Source organism: Pelophylax lessonae (genome assembly GCF_965119305.1).
Source record: "Pelophylax lessonae genome assembly, chromosome: 11".
Classification (NCBI taxonomy): Eukaryota; Metazoa; Chordata; class Amphibia; order Anura; family Ranidae; genus Pelophylax; species Pelophylax lessonae.
This window is the reverse complement of record NC_138778.1, coordinates 119,364,875-119,392,504: the sequence shown is the minus strand read 5'-3', so window position 1 is coordinate 119,392,504 and position 27,630 is coordinate 119,364,875. Positions and strand designations below refer to the sequence as shown.

Genomic DNA, 27,630 nt, shown 5'->3' with positions numbered 1-27,630 from the left:
GCAAGTTATTGAATATGGATGAGAGTGCTGCTCTGATGTCTCCCCCCTCCACATATTCAGGAAGACCACGCACCCTTATATTATTTCTTCTGCCACGATTATCTAAATCCTCAAGGTGGCGGTTCATAGAGATTAAGTGTCCAGCATGTGTACAGGTCACCTCTTCCAGTCTTTTGATCGCTTTATCTCTGTACCTGCCAGCTTTCTCCACCCCCGCCATTTGATCAGTCAGTCTAACCACATCTGCTTTTAGGTCAGTGATGGCAGCTCCCAGAGAGCCTTTTATATCGGCTGCAATGGCCTTCATGTCATTAAGTGTCACCTGTCTGTCTCTGGGTGATGGTGCACTTACATTGTCCTCAGATGCGGCAATGGAATCGTTGTCTATCTCCTCTTCATCTTCAGAGGGCGGTCTCCGCGCCATCTTGTGCCCAGTAGTGTGCCTCCTGGAGAGCGCCGCCTGGGCCTTGAAAATGTCGGCGATGATTTTACCCTGATTTGCCTTTGTGGGCTTCACGATCTTAGCCGAGGTGTTCGCCTTACCGATCCTGCCCATAATGTTGTGAAGATCAGCTTAAATGGTGCCGTAGAGCTTGTGCAATGCCGCTTCGGGTCCGGAGCTCAAGGATCAGGCAGCCATCCACGCTGCGCGCCAAGCCACGCCCCCGCATCTTCATTCCTTATTTCCCTCTATTCTCTCCCTCCATTAATATTCAATATTCCATATCCCCATTCCTTCTTTTTCCTTTCTTACATTTCTTCCTTTTTTTCTATTTTTTTCACTTTTTCTATTCCTCTACATCATTCTATTCCTTTCATTATCTTTATTTATTTTACTCCTTTCCCCCTAAATGCTTTATTTATTTTCTCTGAATTCCTTCTTTCTTTCTTCCTTCTCCCACTTTCTCTTATCCCTCTTCTTCCTTTCATGTTTTCTTCCCCTTTTATTGCCTTACTCTTTTATTCATCTCTCATTTTATTCCTCTTTTCATTTCTTCCTTTCTCCGTGTGTGGAAGTTCAACAGAAAACAATCTTTTGGCAATCAGTGGCTGAAGCCCATTGGCCAGAGAGCCCTGCTGTCAGGATACAATGTCCCAGCTGGGGACTCCTCCATCCATGTTGTTGTGTGGAGGGAGGAATCTGTTTGTATTTACTGGCTGAATGAAAAAAAAAAGGAACTATCTATGGTCAACCTAAAAGAGAAGTATGACCAAAGATCTTTTGGTCATACTTTTCCAGTTCTGCACTCCTGTGACTCAGATTCAGCCTACAGCAGGCTAAAGTCCACTGTTGGGTGACATCGCAGAGCTGCTCAGGGCTCTGCAGGGATCATGAATATAATGGCGGGATCCACCCAGATGCCTGACTGACAGCTGGATCAGCCTCTCAGCGCACTAATGGAAGACTGTGCCAGCCACTCCCACCCCTTCCTCAGCCTGGAGCTCCATTGAGCGCTGCAGGGGCAGAGCAGAGAGCCAGTGACTTACAATCACCACTCTGTGCTCAGAGCAGGCCAGGGAACTAAGCGATCATTGGTCTTTGATCACTCATTTAATGGTGTAGAGCTATTGGAGACAGCTGTATCCTGTGTATATGATTGTTTATTTTTTTTAAATCCTGCACATCTCGTTAAAGTGAAGTGGACATGTGCATTTTACACCCAAAGCACTGTCCATCACATTGCTCACAAAGACACAGTATAAATACATTATGCTCTTAGCAACATGGTGACGTATAATGCTTTTGATGGAAAACTGTCAAATGCACATGGGTGTGATGGATGGCAGTGAGTGCATAGTTCCAGAGCCGACATCACTTTGAGAACCCAGTGACATTGGACCAGTGGTCAGAAAAGTAGCCACTGACAACTAATATCCCAGCTTTCTGCCACTGACCACTGATATATGGGACACTTTAAAAATGGTCGGTGGTAAAGTGTCGCCTTACATTGTTTGTTCGTCACAGGGAAAAAGCTAATGCAGCACCCTCTAGTGTGAGAGTAGCAAAAAAGCATATTATGGCCAGGAATAACCTGAGCCATTGAATTGGGTCAGGGTTACTAGAGACCAGTGCTGGATGACTCATCCTGGTAGCTCTCTGGTGCCTCCCTCTAGTGTTTGGAAGGTTGGAGAAGCTTCTAGAGCTAGAGGGCAGGGGTTAGGATGAGCTGCCATGAATATTTATGGGGCCTCAGCCAATCCCCTGGGCTGACAGGGGAGTGAGAAAACCCCAGAAATAGACCTGGGCCAATCCAGCAGGGGAGTCAGGTGGAAGATGAAGAAGCAGTGCTGAGGAGAGACTCTTGATGGCCCCTGAGGGACCCCTTACTGGGGGAGTGAGCCTCGTGCTGGGAGCCCAGGAAAGCTGGCCTGGAAGAATCCTAACACAGGAAGCAGTGGAAGGATTCATGCCGTAGGCGCAGTGGGAGAGAGACAGTGAGTAGATCAGTACAGTGCAGGGACAGACAAGTGGAGAGACTGCCATCTGCAGCAGGCCTCTCTTGAAGACCGAATAGTGACAAGTCTTCATCTAACCTTGCCCTGAGAGGTCTCCATGTGTGTGTGTGCCAGTCGGGCAAGACTGGGGCAGAAAGTCAGTCAGGAGGACTGGGAGGAAGTTCAGCCACATGGCTGGTGGCAGCCAGGTGGTGTAGCATTTTCTGCAAGCTAGTGGAGATGGGATCAGTGGCCAGAGGGAAGCAGAAGGAACATCATGCTGTTTTCTCACATTGCACTGCTTTGTCAAGGGGCTGAGAGTTCCTGCCTGTAATGGGCCTTTGCTGGGCTAACAATAAAACTGTTTGTTCCCTGAGTAGTAAGCAACTGTGCTGTGAAAACCAAGTTTGTGCAGGAGGAAGTAAGAAGTTTTTGTAAATGGGGAGGAATTGTCCCTTTGTTCATAGTTCCAGACATTTTTCAAGTTGGGCATCCCATAATTCCCTAACCTATGCAAGTTATCAACCCCTAAAAAATAAGCCAAGGACTGTTTTTTGCTTTGGGAGTGTGTGAAGGAAATACTATGTGACTGGCTGTGCAGCAGTGGGGACCGGGGACATTAGCAACTCCTACAGGGTAGTTCTACACTAATATACTGTAAGTGTCCCTGGTTACTTACCTGTCCACTGATCCCATGCTGCTGGCTCTACTATCAGCATCCATGCTGGAGTGTGAAAGAATGCAGTCACTCTCAGCAGTTAGTATGCATGGCACTTTAGTTTTTTCTTTACTAAATGTGTTGCTTGCTATACTGTTACAGAGGATACAATATAAAATATATTGTGTCCTTAGCAATGGCACTTTTGATGGAAAACCATCAATTGTGAATGTCTGCCTGTGACACTCAGACATGTGGCTCTCCGCTGCCTTAAAGAGACTCTGTAAAAAAACCCAGAAAGTGAGAGTGAGATAAAACAAAAACTCCCAGTTACTAGGTTTTAATTTCAGTAAATCTACATTTATTCTTTCCTTGATTTGCCAATCTAAGGGAAAACATTTTCGCCAGTTGCTCTCTGTTTTGTATAGGTGTGCCCCTTGTAAAAAGCCTGGGTTATTTAATCTGGCAGCTGTCTGTCCGGCTTTGGCTGAGAGTTGCAGAATTACTTTTTTGCGACCAAACTCTGAGACTTCTTGATCCATCCTTTTGACTAATGGCAAGATGGCAGTACCCAGTAGATCTGCATAGTAACATTGCTCTGGTGCCCCTTTTATTTTCACATCCATTATTAAAAGCAGTCTAGGACCAATCAAAAATTAAATACAGCCAGGTCAACAAAGAATGATTTCTGAATATGCTTTGGGATCAGGGCGCCGGCTGACGCTACCTATAGGCAAGGTAGGCGCCAGCCAAGAGTACACATCAGTCAGGGGTGCCGCGGCCTCGCTTAGTGCCAAGCAACACAGCCCCCCACCCCACTCACCACGCTGCTGATAATATCTATACTTTGAGCTGGCTTACTCCCTGTCATCCTCAGTCTCTGTTTACCCAGTGATGCCTACAGCCTCACACTGATTACAGCTGCTTGGTCCCAGGTGTTCCCTATCCATGCTGTTTCATGCTAACTTCTATGTTAGTGTGCTGCTTAATTTAATAAAGTGTTTTTTTATCTGATACTGACCTCAGCGCCCTGCTATTTGTTTTCTTCTACATAACGGAATGCCCCCTTTACATTTCAATAAGCAGAGAACAGACACCTTGTGCCTAGAGTCTCCACACCCAGAACCTTCATCCGGGTGTACATGCTCAGCCAACCGCATTCCAGAACTAAAGAGGTGTGGTTTACCTACTGACCAGTGAGAGAGAGTGTTCGGGAGACCTTCATGCACATTCCTCTAGTCTAGCCTATAGGATCAGGCGCTGCAAAGGGTAAATGGCCTTGGAGCTTCCTGTGGTTGTACAGTGTGTGTGCCACGTCTGCTGGAGGTGTCAGAGGGAGGATGATGGAGGTGATGGTGCTCGCTGCTCTGCTGGCCTGTGCTGGGGGCGCGGTCATACCCGATCACAGTACTGGAGAAGTATCTATAAGAGGGGGGACTAAGAATGGGGACATGCTGTAGGTACACTTTCATGGCTTCTTAAAGAGCAAAGGGACCCTCTTTCATTCAACATAAGTCCTCCATCCCCACACATGATAGGGCTCATTTACATAAGGGTATAGAATGCAGCCTTAAAGTGGAGTTCCACCCTAAAATTATACTTACCTCCATCTTCTCGCTCCGGGTCACCTGAAAAACAAATGGATAATCGCAATTTTTTTTTTTTTTTACTTACCTTGTTTAGAAGAAAATATACTTACCTTACTTCCTCTTCCTCCCCTCGGCGGCCGCGGCAAGTCGTCACTTCCTGGCATGCAATGATTCCTGGGAGCTGAACGTCATCGCTCCCAGGAATCAATGCGCCTGCACCGGCCCCAACGTCAGTTCCGGTGCAGGCGCCGTCATACCTTGCAAAACAGCTTCTGGGCATGCCCAGAAGCTGTGCAGGGATGGCGATGCGGCACCGGAAGTGACGGCGGGGCCGGTGCAGTGCATCGTGGGACCAAAGAAGACGGAAGAGGACACAGAAGAGGATCGCGCTGGCTTCAGCTGCCCACACCTGAGATGGCAGCGCTGGACAATACATTTTCAAGGTAAGGATTTCTTCTAAAAGGTAAGTGCAACCCGGGACAGATCAGAGGCTAGCCATTGTGGAATGCACTAGCCCTGACTGTCCCGGGGGTATTTTTAAAAAAAAAACGCTCACTGGGTGGAACTCCGCTTTAAGATGTCTATAGTGTTTATGTATGTGAAGGCAGCACTATAGGGATCAATGGGTTTACACACACAGCTGTGTCCGTAAACAAATGGGTGCTGCGTTTATCAGAGTATGAAATAGGATGCAACGGGGTCCAGTGCTAGAAGAAATGTATGTATTTAAAAGCTGTATGGGGCTAAGCACAAGAACTTTAGGTTTGTATTTTATGCCAGATCTTCTGCTTGCCTTCTGTGCAGAAAATATTCACATGTCTGTGTGAATGAGCCCTTCAGCCCCTCTTAGACCTCATTACTCTCTCCTATATGCCTTTGGCAGAAAAAAAACGTTTGATGCATGTAAACGTATGCAATGTCTTTAGGTGCATCATATCATTGGCCAGAATAATAATTTATTCTGGCAATTGAAATGAACTAATGCCCAAGTGCTAAACATGCCTAGAGCTAAGGTGCGTTTACAGGTGTCAAGTGCTTCTTTTTTTTTTTTTTTTACAAAACTGCTGCTCCTGGACACACTGGCAGTGGAGTTTTTTTTTTCTGCCCCTAAATGCCTGTGGGTACATAAACATAGGCTAACAAGTGTGGGTATAGTATACAAACAGTATACACCAAGCAGAAAATAATAGATTATATATTACTGTGCATATAGCCAGGGCCAGTGCTACCTATAGGCAAGGTAGGCGCCGGCCTAGAGCGCACATCAGTCGGGGGCACCGTGGGCTCGCTCAGTTCAAAAGTATCGTGGAGGTATGCGTATACATGGGCAGGGCAAATGAGGTTTTGCCTAGGGTGTTAAAAATCCTTGGACCAGCCCTGTTTGGGATACTGCACCTTGCTTTTTGCCAGATTAAATAACCCAGGCAGTCTTTTTAAAGCAATTTTCTGTGAACGCAGTATCTAAACCTTAAAACTTATGCTCACAAGGTAGAAAGCATTACCGTGTAGTTGGTTTTTTATGATTCACATTTAGGCATTGATTATATAATATCACAAACATACAGTAATTGTAAAAGTTTTCTTTAGAAATGGTTAAGCATGTTGCTTCAAAAAAATTTTATTTTTCCCATTCCAGCCAGTCAGGTTCAAACTGTAATTTCTGCTATGGTTAACAGTACATTTTTTTCCCATTGTACACTTTTTATAGTCTTTGCATTAAAATCAATGGTATCGGGAGCCCACCGGTTTCTTTTATTGTTTATACACAACCCATGTATACTGGTTATGTTTGAATGCTAGTTCTTCCTCTGGGGGAGGGGTGTTGGGGGAGGCTACGCCCTTCCGTGGACACAGTTTGTGCCCATTAGGGGTGTCTGGGGTGGGGCGGGGCCTCTGCCCACCAGTTTGTTCTTTGGCTTGGTGGGTCCTTTGGACTCTAGCTGTACCTCCTTTTGAAGAACCTCAGTTCTGGGACTTGGTATACCATAATGTCAAATATCTTAATATTGTATTCTTTGTTGCCATTACTGTCATGGTTTATTCACTGACACGCACTGTTGTGGTGCGTGGTACTTTTCTGAATGCTACCCCTTTTCTATGTTTTACTATTTTGCTGTTTTGTAAAAACTCAATAAAAACTATTGAATACTAAAATCAATGGTATCAAAGTATACTGAGCTGTGCCTAAACATTTTAGATATATTAAAGGCTATTTTTTTCCTACATAATAAAGATGTTATACTTATCTGCTCTCTGCAATCATATTGCACAGAGTGGTTGCTTACCTCCACTTGGCGGTCCCCTGACAGTGCTTTCAGCTTCTACCTCCTCCGAATGTCCCCTTAGCCAGCCAAGTGGGCATCTGTGCACGTGCGCTCCCAAACCAGGATGTACATCCATAGACACACACTGCACTGGCAAGCCACACTCCCTGCTCCCTCCTCACAGGAGTTTAACTGGCAGCGCAAGGAGTGGAGAGCTATCGGGGGGAAGTTAGTGGGGCATGTTTTTTTTATCTTAAAGCAAGGAATGCATTAAGGTAATAAATGTAAAGTTACCCATTACGTGTAATACCTAAGATTCATTTGGTTGGAATTCTTTGTAGAGTTCACAGATTGGGATTCGATCTTCAATGCTCATAATTCAAAGTGGGTAACAAGAATTAAGCATATTAATTCTCCAGTTCATAACTACAGTTCTGGTTACCTTGACAGCATACAGGCAAAAACATTGACTCTCTTGGTATAATGCCATAAGACATCATATCGTTCTCGTTCCATCCAAGTCACATGACTTGTTCCATTAGCACAATATTCTAGTAATAACTAAGTAGTAAGATATAAAACACAAGCAGTCACTTCCAGCAGTAAGAGGTCCTCCATGGTGTAGAAAAGAAAGTAACACTAAAGACCTAAGCGGATGCTGCCATCCTCAGACAGGGTGGTCCGATTGGTACTACAAAGACAAAATAAAAATGGAAGGCGCACACACCTAGTACATTACCATAAAACATTTATTCGATAATATTGACAATAAAAAAATGGGTACTCACAAAAGTGGTAAAGGAACAAGCCATAAAATTACATACAACACTAGTGGGGACACACGTGTCGCATTCACATTGCGGAGTCAAGTAGTAAGTTAAATTAAATTACCTTTTGCCTTGAATTCCTTATTAGAGGCTGCAGTGCACTTCCTAAAATGTGACATTGTCTTCGTACTCTTGTGTCTGTAGCTTCATAGCTGCATATCCAAAATCTACATAGTTACATATTAGGTGAGGTTGAATAAAGACAATAGTCCATCCAGTTCAACCTGTGTAGGTGTGTGTGGCCGTAATCATCTTGCATACCCCTGAATGTTCTGATCCTTAAGATGCACGTCCAAGAGTCTTTTGAAAGCCACCATACTTCCCGCAGAAACCACCCCTTGTGGTAGAGAATTCCACAATCTTGTAGCCCTAACAGTAAAGAACCCCCCACAATCTGGGATCATCTAAGACAAATTCCGCCCACTGCTTCCTTTGATGACAGCTATTCACACATGATTTTGAGATTTGGTGATGTCACTTCTGTGCTTCTCATACAATTCGTTTTGTGGATCTGTGCTTTCTCCACCTCTCCTGCCACCTACTGATGTCTCCTCCTCCTGTGCTGCTCCTGTCTGTGGATCTGTGGCTTTTCACCTCTCCAACTACTTGTTAATATTTCGCCATACCAGTCATCAGTTCACCATTCATTAGATCGTGAGTCATTAGGGAAGAGGGAGCATGTCTGACATAATGAAGCAAAGCCATGGTTCTCTACAGAGATGACGGTTGCCATACAGAATCACAGTGTGGAACAAGACATGTCGGGTCTGTCCTGGGGGAAATATCAGCTGCAGGGAGCCAACTAGCAATATTGGTGATTAATCCTTGGCCTTAAGCTTTTTTGGGCACAGCTTCCAATCTAGGTCTACTTTAAAACAAACACAGAAGGGACAGTGAATTTCCTATGGATTGATATCATTTTTAGTTCCGTTTGTGCTTGGAAAATAAAGTATGGACATTATACAGGAATCAAAAATAATAAAGCAAAAGGAGATCCAGATCAGTGGTCCCTAAATATGGAGACATGCGATTCTCCTCCCTTTGCTTAATGCTGTTGGCAACATTTCTACAGGCACAAACATTTTTTTTGGGGGGGGTTCTTTTTTTTACCATACCTTGTCATTATTTATAGAGGTTCATGAGATGACAATTCCTGGTTGATACAATGGTATTTAGTACTATTGATAAAAAATATTTTAGGATCATAAATGTTATTTTTTTTACCTAAGATAGAGAATGTACTTTGATACAAAACTGTTTTCTTCCCACACACCAGTATATCCTCTGACATGGGTAGTATTGCTATGATGTTGTCCATTTAGGAATCCATAAAGCTTCAGTCTCAGTTATCATCATTATTATCATCATCATCATCATCCTCCTCATCATCATCATCATCATCATCACCATCATCAATTACATTGTTCTCTTCGCAATACCGTGTGTAATTAAACCACTCTATTGGAAAAGGCACATCCTTCCATTTTTTGCAGGGTTTACGCTCCTCAGGAGTTTCTAGTATAAAATTCCTGATGCTGACAATCGGAAGAGGCACTGCTTTGTAGATCATAATAAAGCCCCAGTCCCTCTGAAACAAAGAGAATATCAGGTTAACTGAAGTGTGTAAACATATGGAAAGGCAAAAATGTTGCCAATATCTATATAGATAAAAAAAGAGAAATAAAAAACTGATGGAATTTCATAACTGCGGAAACACATGAAGAGCAGGCACTGCAAAATATCTGCACATATATTCTCATACCTTGTAGAGCTCTGCTGCTACATCATTATGAAGGACAGTCACATTGACTAATAATTAAGCAGGGAGGTGAGTGGGGGTGCTTATTAGAGGCCTTGAACTTGTTGGCTTAGACATACATGACTGCTCCTTTACAAGTATGCCTGCATTTTAGGATCTTAAGCGCCCATTCACACTAGCACGACTTGTGAGGCGACTTGTGTAGCCCCAGGTCGCTTGACATAACAAAAGCAATGTTAATCAATCAGTGCCGTCTTAATTGGCACTACTGAAGTCGCTCCGACTTCAGAAAAGGGTCCTGTACTACTTTGAGGCGACCTGTGATCCGACTGTCCCATATACTTCAATGGGAGTCGCCTCCTTATCTTGACACGACTTGTTATCAGACTTTCCAGGAAGAAGAAAGAGATTAGCCAGGCATGATCTGGGTAGATCAGAGCTCCCGTGCTGGACTACTATAAATACCTGCTAACTCCCCAATACCCACACCCACTTAAACTATATACAAAACACACTACTCATCTTGGAGTAAAAATGGCCGACATGGCCTTTTATTAAATAACAAATATAAAATACTGAAATAACAATACAACAATAATAATAATAACAATAACCCAGATCTATGTTTGTGGTCCTTGACAGTACCATATAAAAACCAACTTCTGTGTCTGGGTCACCATTTGGCTTAGTCACTTCCCCAGCCACTAAGCACCACCTCGGGGACTAACACAGCTGACCCAGACACCCACCTGTACAATTTAGAGGATGCCATACCTCGGATGGGTCCCCACCATTTTTCCCAAAAACCAGTTTGCTGAACCCCTGTCAAGGATCCCAAACCGCCAACTTTAGCAGCAAATTTTTAACACACCCCCAAAAGCAACAACCCTACTGACAAACCAAAAGGGGCGGGAGGGAGGGACTTTTCTTCCACGTTTTCTCCTTCAGGATTGACCTGACCCCTCCTACCCTGGACCTATATTTCAACCTCTCCACCCCCTGCCTGGACAACTGACCAATAAGGTAAGTGCCCCCTTTTAGCCCACCTACTTTTGTCCCCCACTTGACCTTTACTGCACGATTCCCTTTCTCACCCATTCATGTATGCCCTATGCCTAGTCCTTTCTCTCCTGTCGCCGGGCATGTCTTGATCTGGGTAGATCAGAGCTCCCGTGCTGGACTACTATAAATAACTGCTAACTCGCCAATACCCACACCCACTTAAACTATATACAAAACACACTACTCATCTTGGAGTAAAAATGGCCGACATGGCCTTTTATTAAATAACAAATATAAAATACTGAAATAACAATACAACAATAATAATAATAACAATAACCCAGATCTATGTTTGTGGTCCTTGACAGTACCATATAAAAACCAACTTCTGTGTCTGGGTCACCATTTGGCTTAGTCACTTCCCCAGCCGCTAAGCACCACCTCGGGGACTAACACAGCTGACCCGGACACCCACCTGTACAATTTAGAGGACGCCATACCTCGGATGGGTCCTCACCATTTTTCCCAAAAACCAGTTTGCTGAACCCCTGTCAAGGACCCCAAACCGCCACAGCGCCTCAAGTGTGACCCCTTACACTTGTGCGCCCCTCCACACCCTCAAGGCCCGGTGGATCCCGTCCTCCAAACCCAAAAACCACAGGTCAGTGCCAATAGCATTGAGATGGACCCCATCCCCACGAAGGAATTGCCACGTATCTCTCTATAGCTCCAAATGCCGCACCACCAGGCCACCATTCCTGCTGACGAACCTCCCCACCTCCTTGTTCACTTTAATCCGGGCCTTATTAAGTTTGTCGACTGAACGAGCCGACCGCCACGAAGTGCGGGCCACAATGTCGGACCACACCACCAGCATATCAGGGAAGGAAGTGCGAAGCCTCAAAAAGTCGAACTTCACATCCCGAATGAGCTCACGCATGGAGCGGAGACCCAAATCATTCCCGCCCACATGCAAAACAAGGATATCCGGGGCCCTGTCCAACCTGGCAAAGCGGGAGACTTCTGGCACGACCCTGCTCCACAGCATGCCAGGCACACCTATCCACCTAACCCTGCCATCCTCCCGGGGAACTTCCAACTGTCTACCGTTAGGCCTGACCTCCGCCCGCCTGGCCCCCCAGAAGACATACGAATGGCCGAGGATCCAAATCAGACACTGCCGGACACCTGCAAAAGAAACAAACACAGTGCACCCTACACCCAAAGCACACATACAACACAACCAAACAAACACGAAAAATACGCAGAAAACATACACAAACAGGCCCCTCTTCCCCCTCTGCAGAGGCTACTGCACCCGGTGGGGCCTGACGTAGGATCGGAAACCTATGGGACTCCCACCGCCCAATGCGCCTGACCACGTCCTCTCCCAAACCCCAACGGGCCGCCTCCGTGGCCGCCCCGATGCGAAAAGAATGTGACGCATAAGCCGCCGGGTCGAAGCCCCCGGCCAGCAAACACTTCCTAAACACCGCCACAAATTGAAACCTGGACAGACAAGAACCGTCCAAGTGAACCAACAAGGCGCCACCAACCTCAGGCCGAACCTGAAGATAACGATCCAGAGCCCCCACCGGGCAAACACCAGCACCGTTGCCCCGAAACAGCTCCACCCACTTACCTCTGCCCTCCTGGTCCGTTTTGGACCTTCGGAGACGAATCCGAACTGAGGAGGCAGTGCGCACGACGTCCTCCATCAGAAGCCCCCCAGCCACCCTCGTCGATGGACTAACCAGTTCACCAATCCGGAAGGCCCCAAAGAAAGCCAACAGGAAGGCTGCCCTGAACAGCAAGCCCTCATAAGATGACGAACAGATAGAGCCCAGTTTCCCCAAAATGACACCCAACACTGAAAAAGACACCGGACGCCGGGAATCGCGTCCCCGGTTACACTTCCGGTACCCCTTCAACGCCTGCCGCACCTGAAAAGCCTTGGTGAAATCCACACCCCCTGTCAACTTGAACCAAAAGGCCATGCCCGCCAGTTTCCTATCCATGGCCGCCGCCGAAACTCCCCGCCCAAAATTCAAACACACAAAGTAAAGCACCAGAGCGGACATATCCATTATCCACCCTCAAATCTGTCCCCCCTACCTCCTCCAAAAAGGAACGCCATTCCGCCCACGCCCTGACATACACCTCCCAAGTCGCGGGGCACAGTGACCGCCGAATCAGAATCGCAGCTCCTCCAAGGGGACCTTCCACAAATCCCGCGGACAGGGAATCCCATGCTGCTCCGCTGCTGGCGCCAACACGCGAAACTCGGTCCACTGGAAACGAGACAAAGCATCGGCCACCTTGTTAGAAACCCCCGGAATATGCACAGCATAAATAAAAACATTGAAACGCAGACACAACAGGGCCAGATGGCGCAACAGGCTAACCACCGGGGGGGAAGACGCCGAGATGTTATTGATCGCCTCCACCACCCCCATGTTGTGGCAATGAAAACGCACCTTTTTGTTGCCAAAGCCCGCCCCCCATAGAGCCACCGAAACCACAATCGGAAACAAATCCAACAACACCAAGTTACGCAGGAAACCCGCTGACTCCCAGGATTCTGGCCAAGGCTCCGCGCTCCACTGTCCTTGAAAGAATGCCCCATACCCCGCGGAACCAGTCGCGTCCGTAAATAGAGCTAAGTCCCCGTTGCTAAACGGACCATCCATCCACAGCGAGCAGCCATTGTAAGACTCCAGAAACATATCCCAAATCCTCAGGTCCGCCCGAAGCCCCCTGGTAAGCCTCACCGAATGCCCGGGGGCCCGGACCCCCGACGTGGCCGCAGCCAAACGGCGACAAAAAATTTGCCCCATGGGAATTATCCTGCACGCAAAGTTCAACTTACCGAGTAAGGACTGTAACTCCCGCAGCGTGATCCTGCGACGACCGCTCGCCTTCCTAACCTCCTCCCTCAAAAGCACCAACTTGTCCAACGGCAACCTGCATTCCATGGCCAGAAAGTCAATCGTGATGCCCAAGAAAACCAATTCCGTCACAGAGCCCTCCGTCTTGTCCGAAGCCAAAGGAACCCCAAAACGGGCGGCGATGTGTTGCAGCGTCCCCAGGAGGACCGCACAGGTCCTCGAGCCCGAGGGCCCTATGCATAAAAAGTCATCCAAATAATGGATGATGGAGCTAACCCCCAACACATCCCGAACCACCCACTCCAGAAAGGAAGAAAAGGTTTCAAAGAAGGCACACGAAATGGAACAGCCCATCGGCAAGCAGCGATCCACAAAATAAGACCCTTGCCAACGGCACCCCAACAAGTGCATACTATAGGGGTGAACTGGCAGTAAGCGAAAGGCCGCTTCCACGTCGGCCTTGGCCAACAGGGCCCCCCTACCATATTTCCGAACCCAAGAAATGGCTGCCTCGAACGACGTATAGGTAACCGCAGACGCCCGCGGGTCAATACCATCGTTGACGGAGCCACCCCGCTGATACGACAGATGGTGAATCAGGCGAAACTTGCCCGTTTCCTTCTTAGGGACCACCCCCAACGGTGAAACCACCAGCCCCGGCAGCCGGGGCGAAGCAAAAGGCCCACTCATCCTGCCCAACGCCACTTCCTTAGCCAGCTTCTCCGCCACCACCTCCGGGTAAAGTCGGGCAGAACGCAAATTGCCCGCCAAGGGCGGAATCCCCTCCAAAGAACACGGAATGCGAAAACCCTCCCGAAAACCCACTTCAAGACGGCCAGCCGCCTCCCGATCGGGGTACCTATTTAAGAACGGAACCATCCTTGCCACCTTCACCGGAGTCATCCCTCTTGCCAGGGACCTCCCCATCACGCCCTTTTCCCCGTTTGAAGCAACGGGACAGGGGGTGACTGCTGCCACATCCTGAACACTTGTGCTTAAAACGACAGGAGTTCCCAAACTTGCACGTGCCCTCGTTGAACTGCCAACAGACCCCCTTCTTCTTATCGGCCGATGAACCCGAGGTCGAGGTGCCGCCGCCCCCCCCTGGAAAAAACGGACCCCCCGCCCGGGCAGACGTCATCAACTTCATCCACAGGCTGATATCCTTATGATCCCACCGGATGGAGGGCCGGACCGCCTTCCGCTGCAGAAACTGTTCATCATAACGCAACCAGGCCACCCCCCCGTACACGCGGTGGGCTTCCCCAATCGCATCCAGGTAACAGAACAACGCCGAGCAATTCTCGGGCGCCTTCTCCCCTATAACGCTTGCCAAAATCGCAAAAGCCTGCAACCAATTGGCAAACGTACGGGGGATCAGCCGATACCGCCGCTTCTCTTCCTCCTCCTTTTTGCTCTCATCCGGCTTAACCCTATCCAGGTTAAACTTCTCCAACGGGAGCAGGGAAAAAATTTCGACATAGTCACCTTTCCATATCTTGTCGCGAATTTCGGGCTTAAGGTGAGCCCCCAATGGTCCCTCGAAGCAGACGTACACCTCGCACTTCGCCGCGTCCACCAACCTTACCTTGTCACAGTCCTTGTTCCCGTCCCCGGACTTGTCCACCGCAGCCGCAACCGGAGCCAGCGACGCCTCCTCCGTCTTCGTGCCCGCCACCGTCACTCCTGTCTGGGCTCCCGCCACCGCCGACCCCTGAACCGGGCGGGAGCCCCCCACCACTGCCCCGAGTCCCGGCGGGGCCCAAGCCGCCACCGAGGGAGGGGCCGCCAAAGCACTGGCCTCCAGCCGCCTCACCAAGTCCCACAGGCTCCCTAACACCTCCACACCCACCCGGGCGGACACATCCCCCCAACACCCCGGACCAAACCCCCACCCCGCGGGCCAGACAACACATCAGACGCCACAGCAGAAGACATTACAGACATAGAGCACTCACCAGGCTGCCCAGGGCTGGACGCCCCCCACAGCCGCCACTCCGGCATCCCCCGCTGCGACAGGAACAGCATCTGCGACTTCACCGTCCTCCGAGCTGCTGACCTCCCCTTCCGATCGGACGACCTCTGGACTGTGGACCGGAACCTCTGCCGACGCCGTCTTCCCCCTCCTCTGGACGGATCTCCTCTTCACAGACAGCCTGGAGCTCGATCCTGTAGAAGCAGGCTGCTGCAGACGTGGTCCCTTTAAGCCGAAGCCGCGCCTCCCGATGACGTCATCAGCGCGCGCCCCGCTCTCCTCCACATCCTCCGCTCTCCCAGGCCTAGGAGCAGGCCTGGAGGTCCTCTCAGTCGGCTGCAGGGCACCCGATCGGCTCCCCCCGCTCACTCGGCGACCATCACGATCCGGGATGGGGCCCCCGGCCGCCCCAGGCAGCAGGCCGGCACCCGCAGCACCAGCTCTCCCCCGCCGAGCGGATGCCCCGACCGGAACATCGCCAGGGACACCCGCCGATCCATCCGGCCGAACGATGATGGAGGAAGGGACCCGGGCTGCAGTAAGGTGAGTGTCCCTCCCCCGTGGGCTCCGTCCAGGAAGGGGATTCCTCCCAGCTTCCCCACCCACCGAAGCAGGCGCACGCTTCGCAGGGGGGGCTGAAGGGTCCCTATTGGGGCTCCCGTGGCGACGCTGAGCCCTGGGGGCCCGATCCGGGCTGAAGCGCTCCGGAGGCCTAGACCTCCTAGCACGTGTGGAGGAAGGCCTCAATTGCGAGGGGCCTTCCCCGGCCCCCTGCAAGGTGCTGGCCACCTGTCCCTGCACCCAGTCTGAGCCATGCTCCTCAGCCAACTCCCAGAGACGGGACAGCAGGTCGTCCAATTCACTCATCTCCCCTCTATTGCAGATCCAAGCAGAGACGCAGCAGCCGGACACACAGACTTTTCTTCCACGCTTTCTCCTTCAGGATTGACCTGACCCCTCCTACCCTGGACCTATATTTCAACCTCTCCACCTCCTGCCTGGACAACTGACCAATAAGGTAAGTGCCCCCTTTTAGCCCACCTACTTTTGTCCCCCACTTGACCTTTACTGCACGATTCCCTTTCTCACCCATTCATGTATGCCCTATGCCTAGTCCTTTCTCTCCTGTCGCCGGGCATGTCTTTCCCCACAGACAAAGTCGCCTGTCTCTTCAAAGTAGTGCACAAGTCTCTTCCAAGTCTCTTCCAAGTCTCTAAACAAGTCTCTTCAAGTCACGGGGCGACTTTCTGGTCGTGGTAGTGTGAACCGGCTCTTAAAGTAAGCACGATCACGTTATATTTTAGGATAGAAGCCCAAGGTTTCAATATCAAGCCAGAAAGTGCTATAATATACAATCTGGCTTGATATTGAGACCTTGTGCCCAAAGTCATGATCTGAAATGCCCCCCTGAGGAAGAAGAGAACCTGCAGGGACAGTCGCCTAGTGTCTAGCTTTTTTTTTTTTTTTATACAGTTTGAGATTATCTTATAGCAAGTTTTTCCATTTGTAACCCATACAGCCCATGGTCAGTCCCAGAAGTTGAATCAGGTGGTACTTGGAAACACGTCGATGGCTACCCTAGCCATCCCTTTCTCCTCTCTTCTCCTTTACCTGCACCCTCCCCCCCTCCCTCCACCTATTCCTCTCACATGTCCCTTAGCCATTACCACATTTTGCCTTTCCCTCACCTGGGATCACATAGCGACCAGGGCTAACTCAAAATCTGATATTTGGGCAAAGCAGGGAAACTGAGGCTTACTGTATATATCGTGTACATATTAGGGAGGAACTCCTGAAGATATATTATTATGTTAGCAGGTGTCTTGATGTATGACTCAAGGCTCCAATGTTTATAATGCTGATTCTTTGACTAAAAACATGGTGTTATCTTAACTATCCCTACCTAGGTTGGTGTCTTTATAATGTACTGTATATCTACTGTTTGAAATCACTTTCAGTCATCTTTCGGAGAAATGACCCATTTGTACTCTCCCACCAACCCATTTTGAATCTATTTCTGAATCTCCTAATAAAGTTAATTTCATCTGTACCATTGAAAAAGCAAGTATTTATATCCCAACTCTCCCTACATACTGTGAAAATATATGAACACATCTGAAAGGTCATTATAAGGCTGAAACATTTCCATCATTATACCTCCCCTGCTTGGCTTTGGCTACTCTTTTTTCTTCTTTCCCTCCCAAGCTCCTGATTAGGGATGATTGAACGGTTCGGGTCGACCATCGGTTCGGCCCGAACATTGGGTGTTCGAGGTTCGGCCGAATTTAGAACTTTTTGCCCAAAAAGTTCGGAATTCGGCAACCAGAACCGACTAAAATGCAATGCTTCAGGAAATGGGCTTTAAAAGCCCGTGATTGGACCAGAACCATTAGCAAAAGCCAATTGAGGAGGCAGGAGAATGCTAGGAATGTGATTGGAGTGACTAGGGGGTCCCTAGACCAATCATTAGTGAATACGCCCCCCAGTATATAAGATCGCCCCCGCCATATTCCTAGCATTGTTATACTGGACATGGAAGAGAGTGGAAGCAGTTCTGTTCATTTTACTTTAAAAGTGTCATTTAGCTATTTATTAGTGTGAGGAAAGGGATATCTAGTGTAGTTAGAGTGCTCCTTTACACTTAAGTTAGCTTCAAAAATTTAGTTTCTGTAGGGAAAGTGTTAAGTGTAAAGGGACCGTAGTGTAGTGTAGGGTTAACTGGCAGTGACTGCTATGGCAGGGTGACAAAACCCTTCCATAGCAGGGTGACCGCTATAGAGAAATGATCATTTCTCTGAATTGCTTCGGCACAGGAATATGGCTTCTCACCAGCCAAGCATTTTTTATGCTGCAGGGGCTGCCACTGCCAGTGCTTTTTTGAGGACATGTTTGATGTCAGACATGACATCTGAACATGTGTATAGGGGGTATATATACACATATATGTCTGTATATATACCCCTAGACATATATAGGTGTGATAGTAGCAGAAATAAATGCTTGCGCTAATGAAATAATTTACAGTAATATATTTCTGCTACTATCACACCTATATATGGCTAGGTGTCTATATACATATAATTATGTGTGTATATATACCACTATACACAAGTTCAGATGTTTTGCCTGCCTCAAAAGAACCCAAAAAAATGCCAAAAAAACGCTAGCGTCAAAAAAAAAAAATGCCCAGGTGTGTTTTTGCTGGCATTTTTTGGGGGTTTTGGAGGCAGGCAAAACATTAGAACTTGTGCACAGTACACAAGTTCAGATGTTTTTCCTGACTGCAAAGAACCCAAAAAAATGCCTTCTATTAAACCGGCAAGGTGTTACAGCAGCGAAGCCAACCCCCTGAGCTGAAAGTTTTCTAATACAAACGATCTTTTTTTTTTATGGTTCTGGACATGCTACAGAGCTGAAACTTCACATGTACAATTTTTAGACCCCCCAGATCTGAAATCCAAAGTAAAAATCAAAAAAAATCTCTCTTTTTTTTTTAAATTTTTCAATAATTGGCTTTTTTATCAAAAATGACAATTTTTAAGAACTTTTTTTGTGTGATTTTGTGTCTGGGGGGTCTAAAAGGTGTACCTGTGAAGTTTCAGCTCTGTAGCATGTCCAGAACCAGAAAAAAAAGATCATATAGGTGTTAAAGGAGGGTCCCACATCCCTGTTCTACTGAAAAATTATCTTTTTTTTTTTCATGGTTCTGGACATGCTACAGAGCTGAAACTTCACATGTACACTCTTTTTTTTTTTTTTTTTTTTTCAATAATTGGCTTTTTTATCAAAAATGACAATTTTTAAGAACTTTTTTTTGTGTGAATAATAGTTAATGGGGCATGACCCAGAACCCTAGGCACTTTTTAGGGCCATTTATTGTGTTTTAGGGCTTAAAAATGGTGTTTTTTTGATTACCGAAGTTCGGGTCCCATTGATTTCAATGGGGTTCTGAAATCCGGGCCGAACTTTCGGGAAGTTCGGATGTTCTGGCCGAACCGAACTTTTCAAAAGTTCGATCATCCCTACTCCTGATAACATGATACACTTGAACCTTCAGGTGATCCCCACCATCAGTTGTAACCAAGATTGTTGTGACCAAAAAATTTGGTAGCCAGAGATTTATGTACTTCACTTTACTACTTACTTTTTGGAAAAGAAAAAATTAAAAGACGGTGTTACCCAACAATTTATTAAAGCAATAAAGATACAAGGGGTAAAGAGGAAAAAATGAGAGGATAACAACCCTCAAAATTCTTTTATGATATATCTCTACAATGCCTCAACATATTGATCGGCCTAACAACATACAACGTAAGCAGAAAATATTTCTCCACTGAGAGTGGGGAAGGAAAGAAGGTTTCTTTCCTTCCCCACTCTCAGTGGGGTTACCCAACAAGTCAAACTTTTTAGTTGGGTGTAACTTTATTTTTTTTACTGTCACTAAAACTTTATTTATATGATAGGTTGCAAAAAGTCCTCTAAGTGATATAATATTTTTAAGACAAGCTCTTTTTAATGAGACATGGGGGGTCTTTTAGACTTCTGATATCTCACCTGCCTTCCATTGATCTGTGCTCCATTAGCTTCTTCCTTGCCACAAGGGCAAGGGAAAATGTTACCAGAAAGTGGATGTAACATTTTGTACGACAATTTCGCTTTTATTCTGGCTAGGGGAGATGAGCGCTGGGGAACAACGGGAGATGTTCACTGATCCCCCCCACCTGGCGGCACCAGCCATACAGGTCCCCTGAAGCATGGCAGAGGGGTCATACTAGGGGGCTGGCACACACCAGGATGTATGAAGTAGCAGAAAAAGGGTTAAAGCATATCTAAACCCAAGAACTAAAATTTTAAATATTACAGCTTACTGTTCCTTAGATGTAGTGGCTGTGTTGTTGTCTTTTTCCCCTTCGTAACACAATTCCTGTTCTAGAGTGACAACGCTCACTCACTGTACCTCTCCAAAGCCCAGGGAGTGATTAGTGGTTGCACAGGCTGGAGGTGGTGAGAACAGAAAAGTCCCCTGCATTGGGAGGGCAGGAACAGCGGCCGCTGATCCAGAAACCTGGAAAACTGTAAACCAGGAAAGAGGAGAATGGTGGTGTGGCAGGAGTGCAATACAGAGATAAATCAGGAGACTGAAAGAGACTATGCATTGAAGTGGAGAGTTTATGTATAGGGCCATACAATGAAAGTATTTGGCCAGGCCTCTTTTGTTTAAAGACATAATAAAGTCGGAAGATTGAGTGTCAAGGAGTTGGTCCTGCTTGATGCTAAAAGGCTATATTGTGATTTGTATCGATACATGCTACATTCTGTGAGAAGGTGGGTATCTTGGTGATCCCCAGGGAAAGTGGATGCTGTAAGATTTTCATGCACATACATTTTTGTTCTTTTTAACCCATATGACTCTTTAAAAAGCTTTTTTTTTACCATAGGTTGATATCATTTTTTGAGATCTGGCAGTTAATTATAGTTAGTTATAAAGAGAGATTGCTGCTACGAAGTTGCTGATACTGTAAGTGCTATATTCTGTTTAAGGTACCTAGTGTGAAGGTACCACAACTAAGGCTGGGCACACACGGGCCGAATATCGCCTGATATTGGCCCATTCAACAGGAACGGGCCGTCACTCATTCAGCGTGTACGGCTCCCTGTCCAAAAGAAACCAATCTAACTTTGTCGAAGGGACCTGCTTGAAAATCAGCATCTGGTCAGCATTTGCAGCCAATGGTATTGAACTCTGATCAGTGTGTGTTCTGATTGGGGGGGGCAGTTTCCTGCCAGAACACATAGGCATAGTGTGGGAGATAGCTGCTCAAACATCATGTGTTAGTATAGCGATCTGTCAGGTTTTTTTTTTTTTTCAGCATGCTGGATTAAACGAAAAAAACTTTAACGTGTATACCAGGCTTTAGAGATTCCAGAGGGACTATGCGCTGACATAGTTCATGATGTATTTACTTGTGTACTTAAAGGGGATAACTACATGGTTTAATGTGGTAAGGGTAGAAATATACAGTATTTCTATATCTATTATGTATCTAGAATTATTAACATTCAAAACATCCCATCTACAAGCCCTTTAAGATTTAAAATATGACACCATTCTCAATTGGCATCTGAATATACCTTGAACTGCCTGGCCCAAAAGTCTTCAGAAAATCTTATAGTGTGTATGGCCCATTATTCTGACAACCTTACCTGACTCAAACTTGCTGGATGGTTGGTGAGCACCACAGATGAAGTTTGGGCGTTTTTTATGCCTATATGGAGATTGTTATATGTTGTATATAGTTTTTAGTACTGTCCCCCATAAAATTGAGCTAGCAAATCACCCTGGGAATTTTACCATTTAAAATGCTGGCAATCTATAGGGCACATACTGTACATGGCAGGTAAACGATAATGAATGCAGAACTAGAATTTTCTCATTGTGAGACAGATTAGAGCTTATATGCAGTAAATGGAATCCAAATACACTACCTGACAAAGCTTGCATCTTATGGCTCCTCCAGGTACCCAGTCCTTCATCTTCTTTTGCAGATCAATAGGTGTTGTGTATTCTTCATAATAGTCTCTGAAAATTTGTATAAAATGAGATAATGATAAACTGAAGTACCTGCATCTTGCATTAACAGGGTCAGAAGTAAAGTTTGGCTAATATGGGGCCTGGGAGTGAGGGAGTCCAGCACATACCAACAGTTACTCCTGCCAATAATCTTGGTGATACCAACATTTCATCCCATCTCATCTGCAGCCCCACAGGCAAGTGAATATTGATACCAGGGATGATCTACACTGACCTTAACACTTCTGACACAATGACTGCGAATGTAAGTGAACACTTCTTCTCCAACTGACTACCAATGTAGGGAGCACCTCTTCAACAGAATACAAATGTAGGGCCGGGGAGCACTTCTTCTCCAACTGACTACCAATGTAAGAGGCACTTCTTCTGACACACTGACTGCCAGTGTAGGTGGGTACTTCTTTGACACACTGACCATTGAAATAAGAGGGCATTTCTTCTAACACACTGACTATTAAAGTGATATTATTATTTTATTTTAAATATATGTTCCTTTACAATGACTATAAACCAAAAAGTCTAACCTTTTTTTTAACTTCTGCCCTTATACTTGTTTTACGTCTGTTCCACCTCTACAGAAATGTTATTAGCAAAGGATCTGGGAAGCAGGTAGTGGGCATGTCTAGGAGGCAGAACAGAAGGGTTGAGTTATTGCTGATGATGACTGTGATTGAGCTCACATCAGCTTGCTGAGAATGGAATGGGTAGCGCTTGCCCGTTGCTGCAGTCTGCTGTGACATGTTGTCCCTAAAGACGCATCACATGGCACCCAGAAGTTCAGGGAATCAAGAGCAAGGATCACTTAGGATGCAACCCATAACTGTGAGTAAAATATAATGTTAGGCAGATTATTTAAAAAAAGAATCATGCACTTATGTTTAATGTAGCTAATAGATATCATTAATGTAAAATCATGTGAGGCTTTAGAACCAATTTATTGTGGTTCCTCAACCATCTATCATTGTAAGGGGGCACTTCTTTTTCCACTGACTACCAACGTAAAGAGGCACTTCTTCCCCAACTTTCTACCAATGTGAGGGACATTTATTTTCCCATGTTCTACTACTGCAAGAGGGCACTTCGTTTGACAAACTGACCATTAATGTAAGGTAGCACTTCTTCTGACACACTGGCTACCAGTGAAAAGGGAAATTTCTTTCTACGCTAACCACCAATGTAAAGGGGCATCTACACTAAGAACTAAAGTAACAGAGCATTTATACTGGCCACACATTGAAAGGGGGCATATACACTGAACACTACCATTTACACTGAGCTTCTATTAAGGGAGATGTTCATGGACCTTTAGACTAAAAATGTGTGAAAACGGAGGGATACAGAGAACGAATGAGTAGGAGTATAAACAGTGTACAATGATAAAAAAGGCTGTTGTTAGAGATGAAAATTGCTGGGTCCTACTGAAATCTAGAAATCTGGAAAGGCAGGACATAGAATAGCATCAACATTTTTTGCTTTGGTGGTATGTACAGGGTTTAGCCTATTTCAACTATAACTGTATGAAACTGTATGAAAATTTGACAGCCAGGCAACTAGCATTTCGAAAAGTAATTGTCAGTAATGGCAGCCTCTATGATTCACTCTTGACAGATTTCCCTTAACCACTTAAGCCCCGGAAGATTTTACCCCCTTCCTGACTAGGGCCCATTTTGCGATTCGGCACTGCGTGATTTTAACGGACAATTGCGCGGTCATGCGACGCTGTACCCAAATTAAATTGACGTCCTTTTTTCCCCACAAACAGAGCTTTCTTTTGGTGGTATTTGATCACCTGTGCGATTTTTTGATCATGTGCTATAAACAAAAAAAGAGCGACAATTTTGCAAAAATAACAATATTTTTCACATTTTTTTATATGAAGTTCCCCCCAAAAAAATGTAAAAATCAAGATTTTTGTCATTTTATTAATTTTATTTTTAACGAGTAATGGCGGTGATCTGCGATTTTTTTTGCGGGACTGCGACATTGCGGCGGACAGATCGGACCCTTGACTGACATTTTTGACACTTTTGGGGTTACCAGTGACATTACTACAGTAATCAGTGCTATACATATGCACTGTTACTGTAAAAATGACACTGGCAGGGAAGGGGTTAACTTTATTTGAGAAGGAGGGGTTAAGTGTGTCCCTAGGGGCGTGATTCTAACTGTGATTGGATGTGGCTTGTGATGTAACAGCAGAGATCAACGGTCCTACATAGCAGGACCGTATGATCTGTGCTGTTACACAAGGGAGAATGACAGGCGGCTTTGTTTACATTAGCCGCCTGCCTTTCTCCCGGTGTAACCGACGATCGCGAGTGACCGGCGGACATCGGGTCCGCCGGTCACTCGCGCGGGGGGGGTCTGTGCGGGAGCAAATGGTTAATAGATATCTTAAATATAGTACCATGCCCAAAAGATGGGCTATGTATTGAAAAATTTGCTTTGCAAATGTCTCAACATTCATGCAAGTGTAACCAATCATACCTGTAATGTTTGTAACGGTTTGTAATGTGTAACGGTTTCATTGTTGTCTTTTGCTGGGGGAATATAACATTTCCTAACATTCGATTCCAAGAAAAAAAATAGTTGCAGGAATATTCGACCATGAGAATTAACATTCCCCGAAATAGAAAATGGCCTAACATTATAGGGTAAAAGCATTCGACCTGTAGGGGAAATAATATGAGGGAGACTTCTGCAATGTGTATTTATTGTCTATGGAGGATTCTGTGTGAATGAATGGGTGTTCAGCTGACCGAGCCTCCAGATGCAGTGTGAAGCAGAACATTTAACCTTTTTCTAAGTCGGAGCGACTTGAGTCGCTCTGATTAGAACGGTTCCATTGCACAGCATGGGGAGCTACTTGTCAGGCGATCAAGTCGCCTGACAAGTCGGATTAGTGTGAACCGGCTCTTAGTGGTATTTTTACCACTTCTAAGGGTCCTTTCACACGGGCGGTCCGATCAGATCCGCCTGTCAGTTTTTTAGGCGGATCTGATCGGATGCCCCATTCAGCCCTGTGGAGCAGCGGATGTCAGCGGTGACATGTCCGCTGACACCCGCTGCCATCTGCATCTGATCCTGTCCATGAAATCCAGACGGATGGAAACCCTATTTTCCATCCGTCCTGGGGATGGGTCCGCTCTCATCCGATTCCCCATAGAGAGCAGCTGTGACACCACCCTCTCCGCACTGCAAGCGGAGACGGAGCTGTCATCCGCCGGCTCAGCGGGGATCGCGGATCGATCCCCGCTGAGCAGCACGGATCCGCCTATGGAGGCGGACCGTGTGAAAGAGCCCTTAATGTGACAGCTTCCTCCTGGTTGTAAAGGAGCCACACCTGCCGACATTCTAACAACCAGTGATTTATCTCATCACATTTAACTGTCAGCCAGGATTGCTGACAGACAGGTAAATGTAAAAAAAAAAAAAAACAAACAACAGTGTGAGGTCCCCCCAAATTTCATGCCAGGCCTTTTAGGTCTGGTGTGACTTTTAAGGGGGGTCCCATGAAAAAAGTATAGGGTCATAGGGTTCTCCTCAATCCCCCCTCCTGAGTCTGGTACAGATTTTAAGGGAGAAGCTCATGCAAAAAACAATATAAAAAAAAGTGAGGTCCCCCTCCCTTCATACTAGACCTTTATCTGAGCATGCAGCCTGGGTGGCCTCCAGGAACCATATCAAGCCACAAGCTCTCAACTTGGGGAGGTTGAGGGTGTACCTTGTCAGAAAGGACCACATGGCAAAGCACCTTGTCCCCATGTTGATGGGGACAATGGCCTCTTTCCCACAACCCTGGACTGGTGGTTATGGGGGTCTGTGGGTGGGGGGGGGGGGGCTTATGGAATCTGGTTACACCACTCTTTTTGGTTTATAAATAGAATTAACTAAAAATTTTACTAAAGGATCAATCCACCTAAAACTGATATTTTAGTTTCTGATATATGCTAGATATTTACATTTATATCTTTCAAGGTATGCAGTGGGAAAATTGCATTAATTGAAATATCACTTTTGGATGGAATGATCCTTTCATAAAACACAAAAGCAATCAGATAAGCTTCATGTAACACAAGATAAGCCTATTTCCCATTAACCATTTTCCATAAATGAAATGTGCACTTACTTAAAGGTAGGATTAATGTTGACATGGTGAGCACCTTCTACAACCCGAAAATCACTCCCGTGCCCCACTGCAATGGAACAGTTCCTGCAGTCGAATCGAACATCTTGAGGATTGAACTTCTTTTTCTGCTCCATCTTAGCTTGTTTCACCTTATGTTCAATGACAGATGATGACTGCAGATCCAAAATCTGTGGCAGAAACGCAGAAACGTATCAAATGGTTAAATTGATGGTTATTAACTCCTACATTAACCCTACCACTGCTTGGCACTACCTATTTTTTGTACAGAGGGTGGACAGACAGACAGACCATATTTAGTGTTTATCAAATACACATTAGAGATTTAAATGTTTGTGAAAGCCCCCTCCATCCCCAGCTAGAATTAAAAGATGGTGCCATTCCTTCTGTATTTCCTATTATAGTTGAATTGTTTATCATAATTATATTTTAGTAATAATACCTTATGTAGCACCCTCCTAGGTAGGTGCTAGAGAGAGAGTATAGTTTTGGATCGTTTCTGCTTACCAGAAGGATTGCCAGGTAAATCTATATTGTTCTTTGCCTACCAGAGAGCAGGATCTGCTAGAGAGGTCTGCTCCTTGTGCTCAGGTGGAGCTCAGTTTGTCTGAAGTATTTCACCCTGGTCCAATAGGGAGGCATATTGGACAGTGGGAGGAAACCTGACAGATGAGTGCACAGGCATTTAGTACAGCCCTGGTGATTGGCAGAAAAAAGTGCCTTGATCCATACTGGGATACTGTATCAGTGCCAAGAGCACATGTGCTCGGGTTCTTTCAGCTGGAGAGCGGATTCCCGGAGGGATGGGGTGCCTGCCTCCACCTTTGTAGAGGTTGCCATGCGGCTTCAAGTGGTTGACCAGAGGGCCTAAAGAGTAGAGAGGAACTGAACTCAGAGGTCCTGCAGAGCTGACTGGAAGGGAGACACTGGAAAGGATCTGATTCTATATACAGTGAGTACAGATCTGTGTCAGGGGGCCTGTCCTGAGGGGGGCCATCCCTTCAGCTAGAAGAGTCAGAGGATGCTTTGTCAGTAAAGGGGATGCTGGAGAGTGTCCTAAAGATATTGTACTTCACCAATTCTGTTGCTGGAGATAAAGCAAGAAGACTAAACCCTTTCCATACACGTGGCAGTATGGTCAAGCAGTGTGCCTGCTTCCACAAGCAACCTGGTGAAGCCAAGTGAGAGTTGTGCTTATCAAATGTAAATAGTTCAAGTTGGAGTATCCCACTATTCCCTTCTCCCATCCAAATTCCACAATAAATACCAAAAACCAAAACCCCTGGACTGTTTATTGAGTAACGAGTCATTGGGAGTAAGAATGAATGTGTGAACTACCACTAAGTGACTGTCTGCAGGTAATCAGAACAGGAACAGTGCTACACTTAAAAGTTATAGTTAATGCATACTAATACAACTATTTTAGTGATTCCTACTATAAATGATAAAACTGCGTGATGAATAACAATTACATATAATATAATATAATATTG

The 27,630-nt window shown here is 46.1% G+C and overlaps 1 protein-coding gene and 2 pseudogenes across 3 annotated transcripts in view; all 3 read right to left on the bottom strand.

Moving 5' to 3' along the window:
* Positions 1-9,116: 9,116 nt before the first annotated feature.
* LOC309567407 (ATP-dependent RNA helicase DHX58-like) overlaps positions 9,117-27,630 on the bottom strand; it is a gene marked incomplete at its 3' end in the record, with an annotated part of 89,245 nt that continues 70,731 nt past the window's right edge. The window contains exons 11-13 of the mRNA XM_082272807.1: positions 26,120-26,307; positions 21,885-21,978; positions 9,117-9,362 (exon numbers count right to left, since the gene is read on the bottom strand). Of these exons, the coding sequence (XP_082128933.1) occupies positions 9,117-9,362; positions 21,885-21,978; positions 26,120-26,307 (528 nt within the window). The remainder of the gene's footprint in view (positions 9,363-21,884; positions 21,979-26,119; positions 26,308-27,630) is intronic.
* On the bottom strand, positions 11,128-11,769 carry LOC309566912 (annotated as a pseudogene). The gene has a single exon. The product of its transcript is annotated as an uncharacterized misc_RNA (transcript).
* LOC309566911 (integrase/recombinase xerD homolog) lies at positions 11,845-12,553 on the bottom strand (annotated as a pseudogene). The gene has a single exon. The product of its transcript is annotated as an integrase/recombinase xerD homolog (transcript).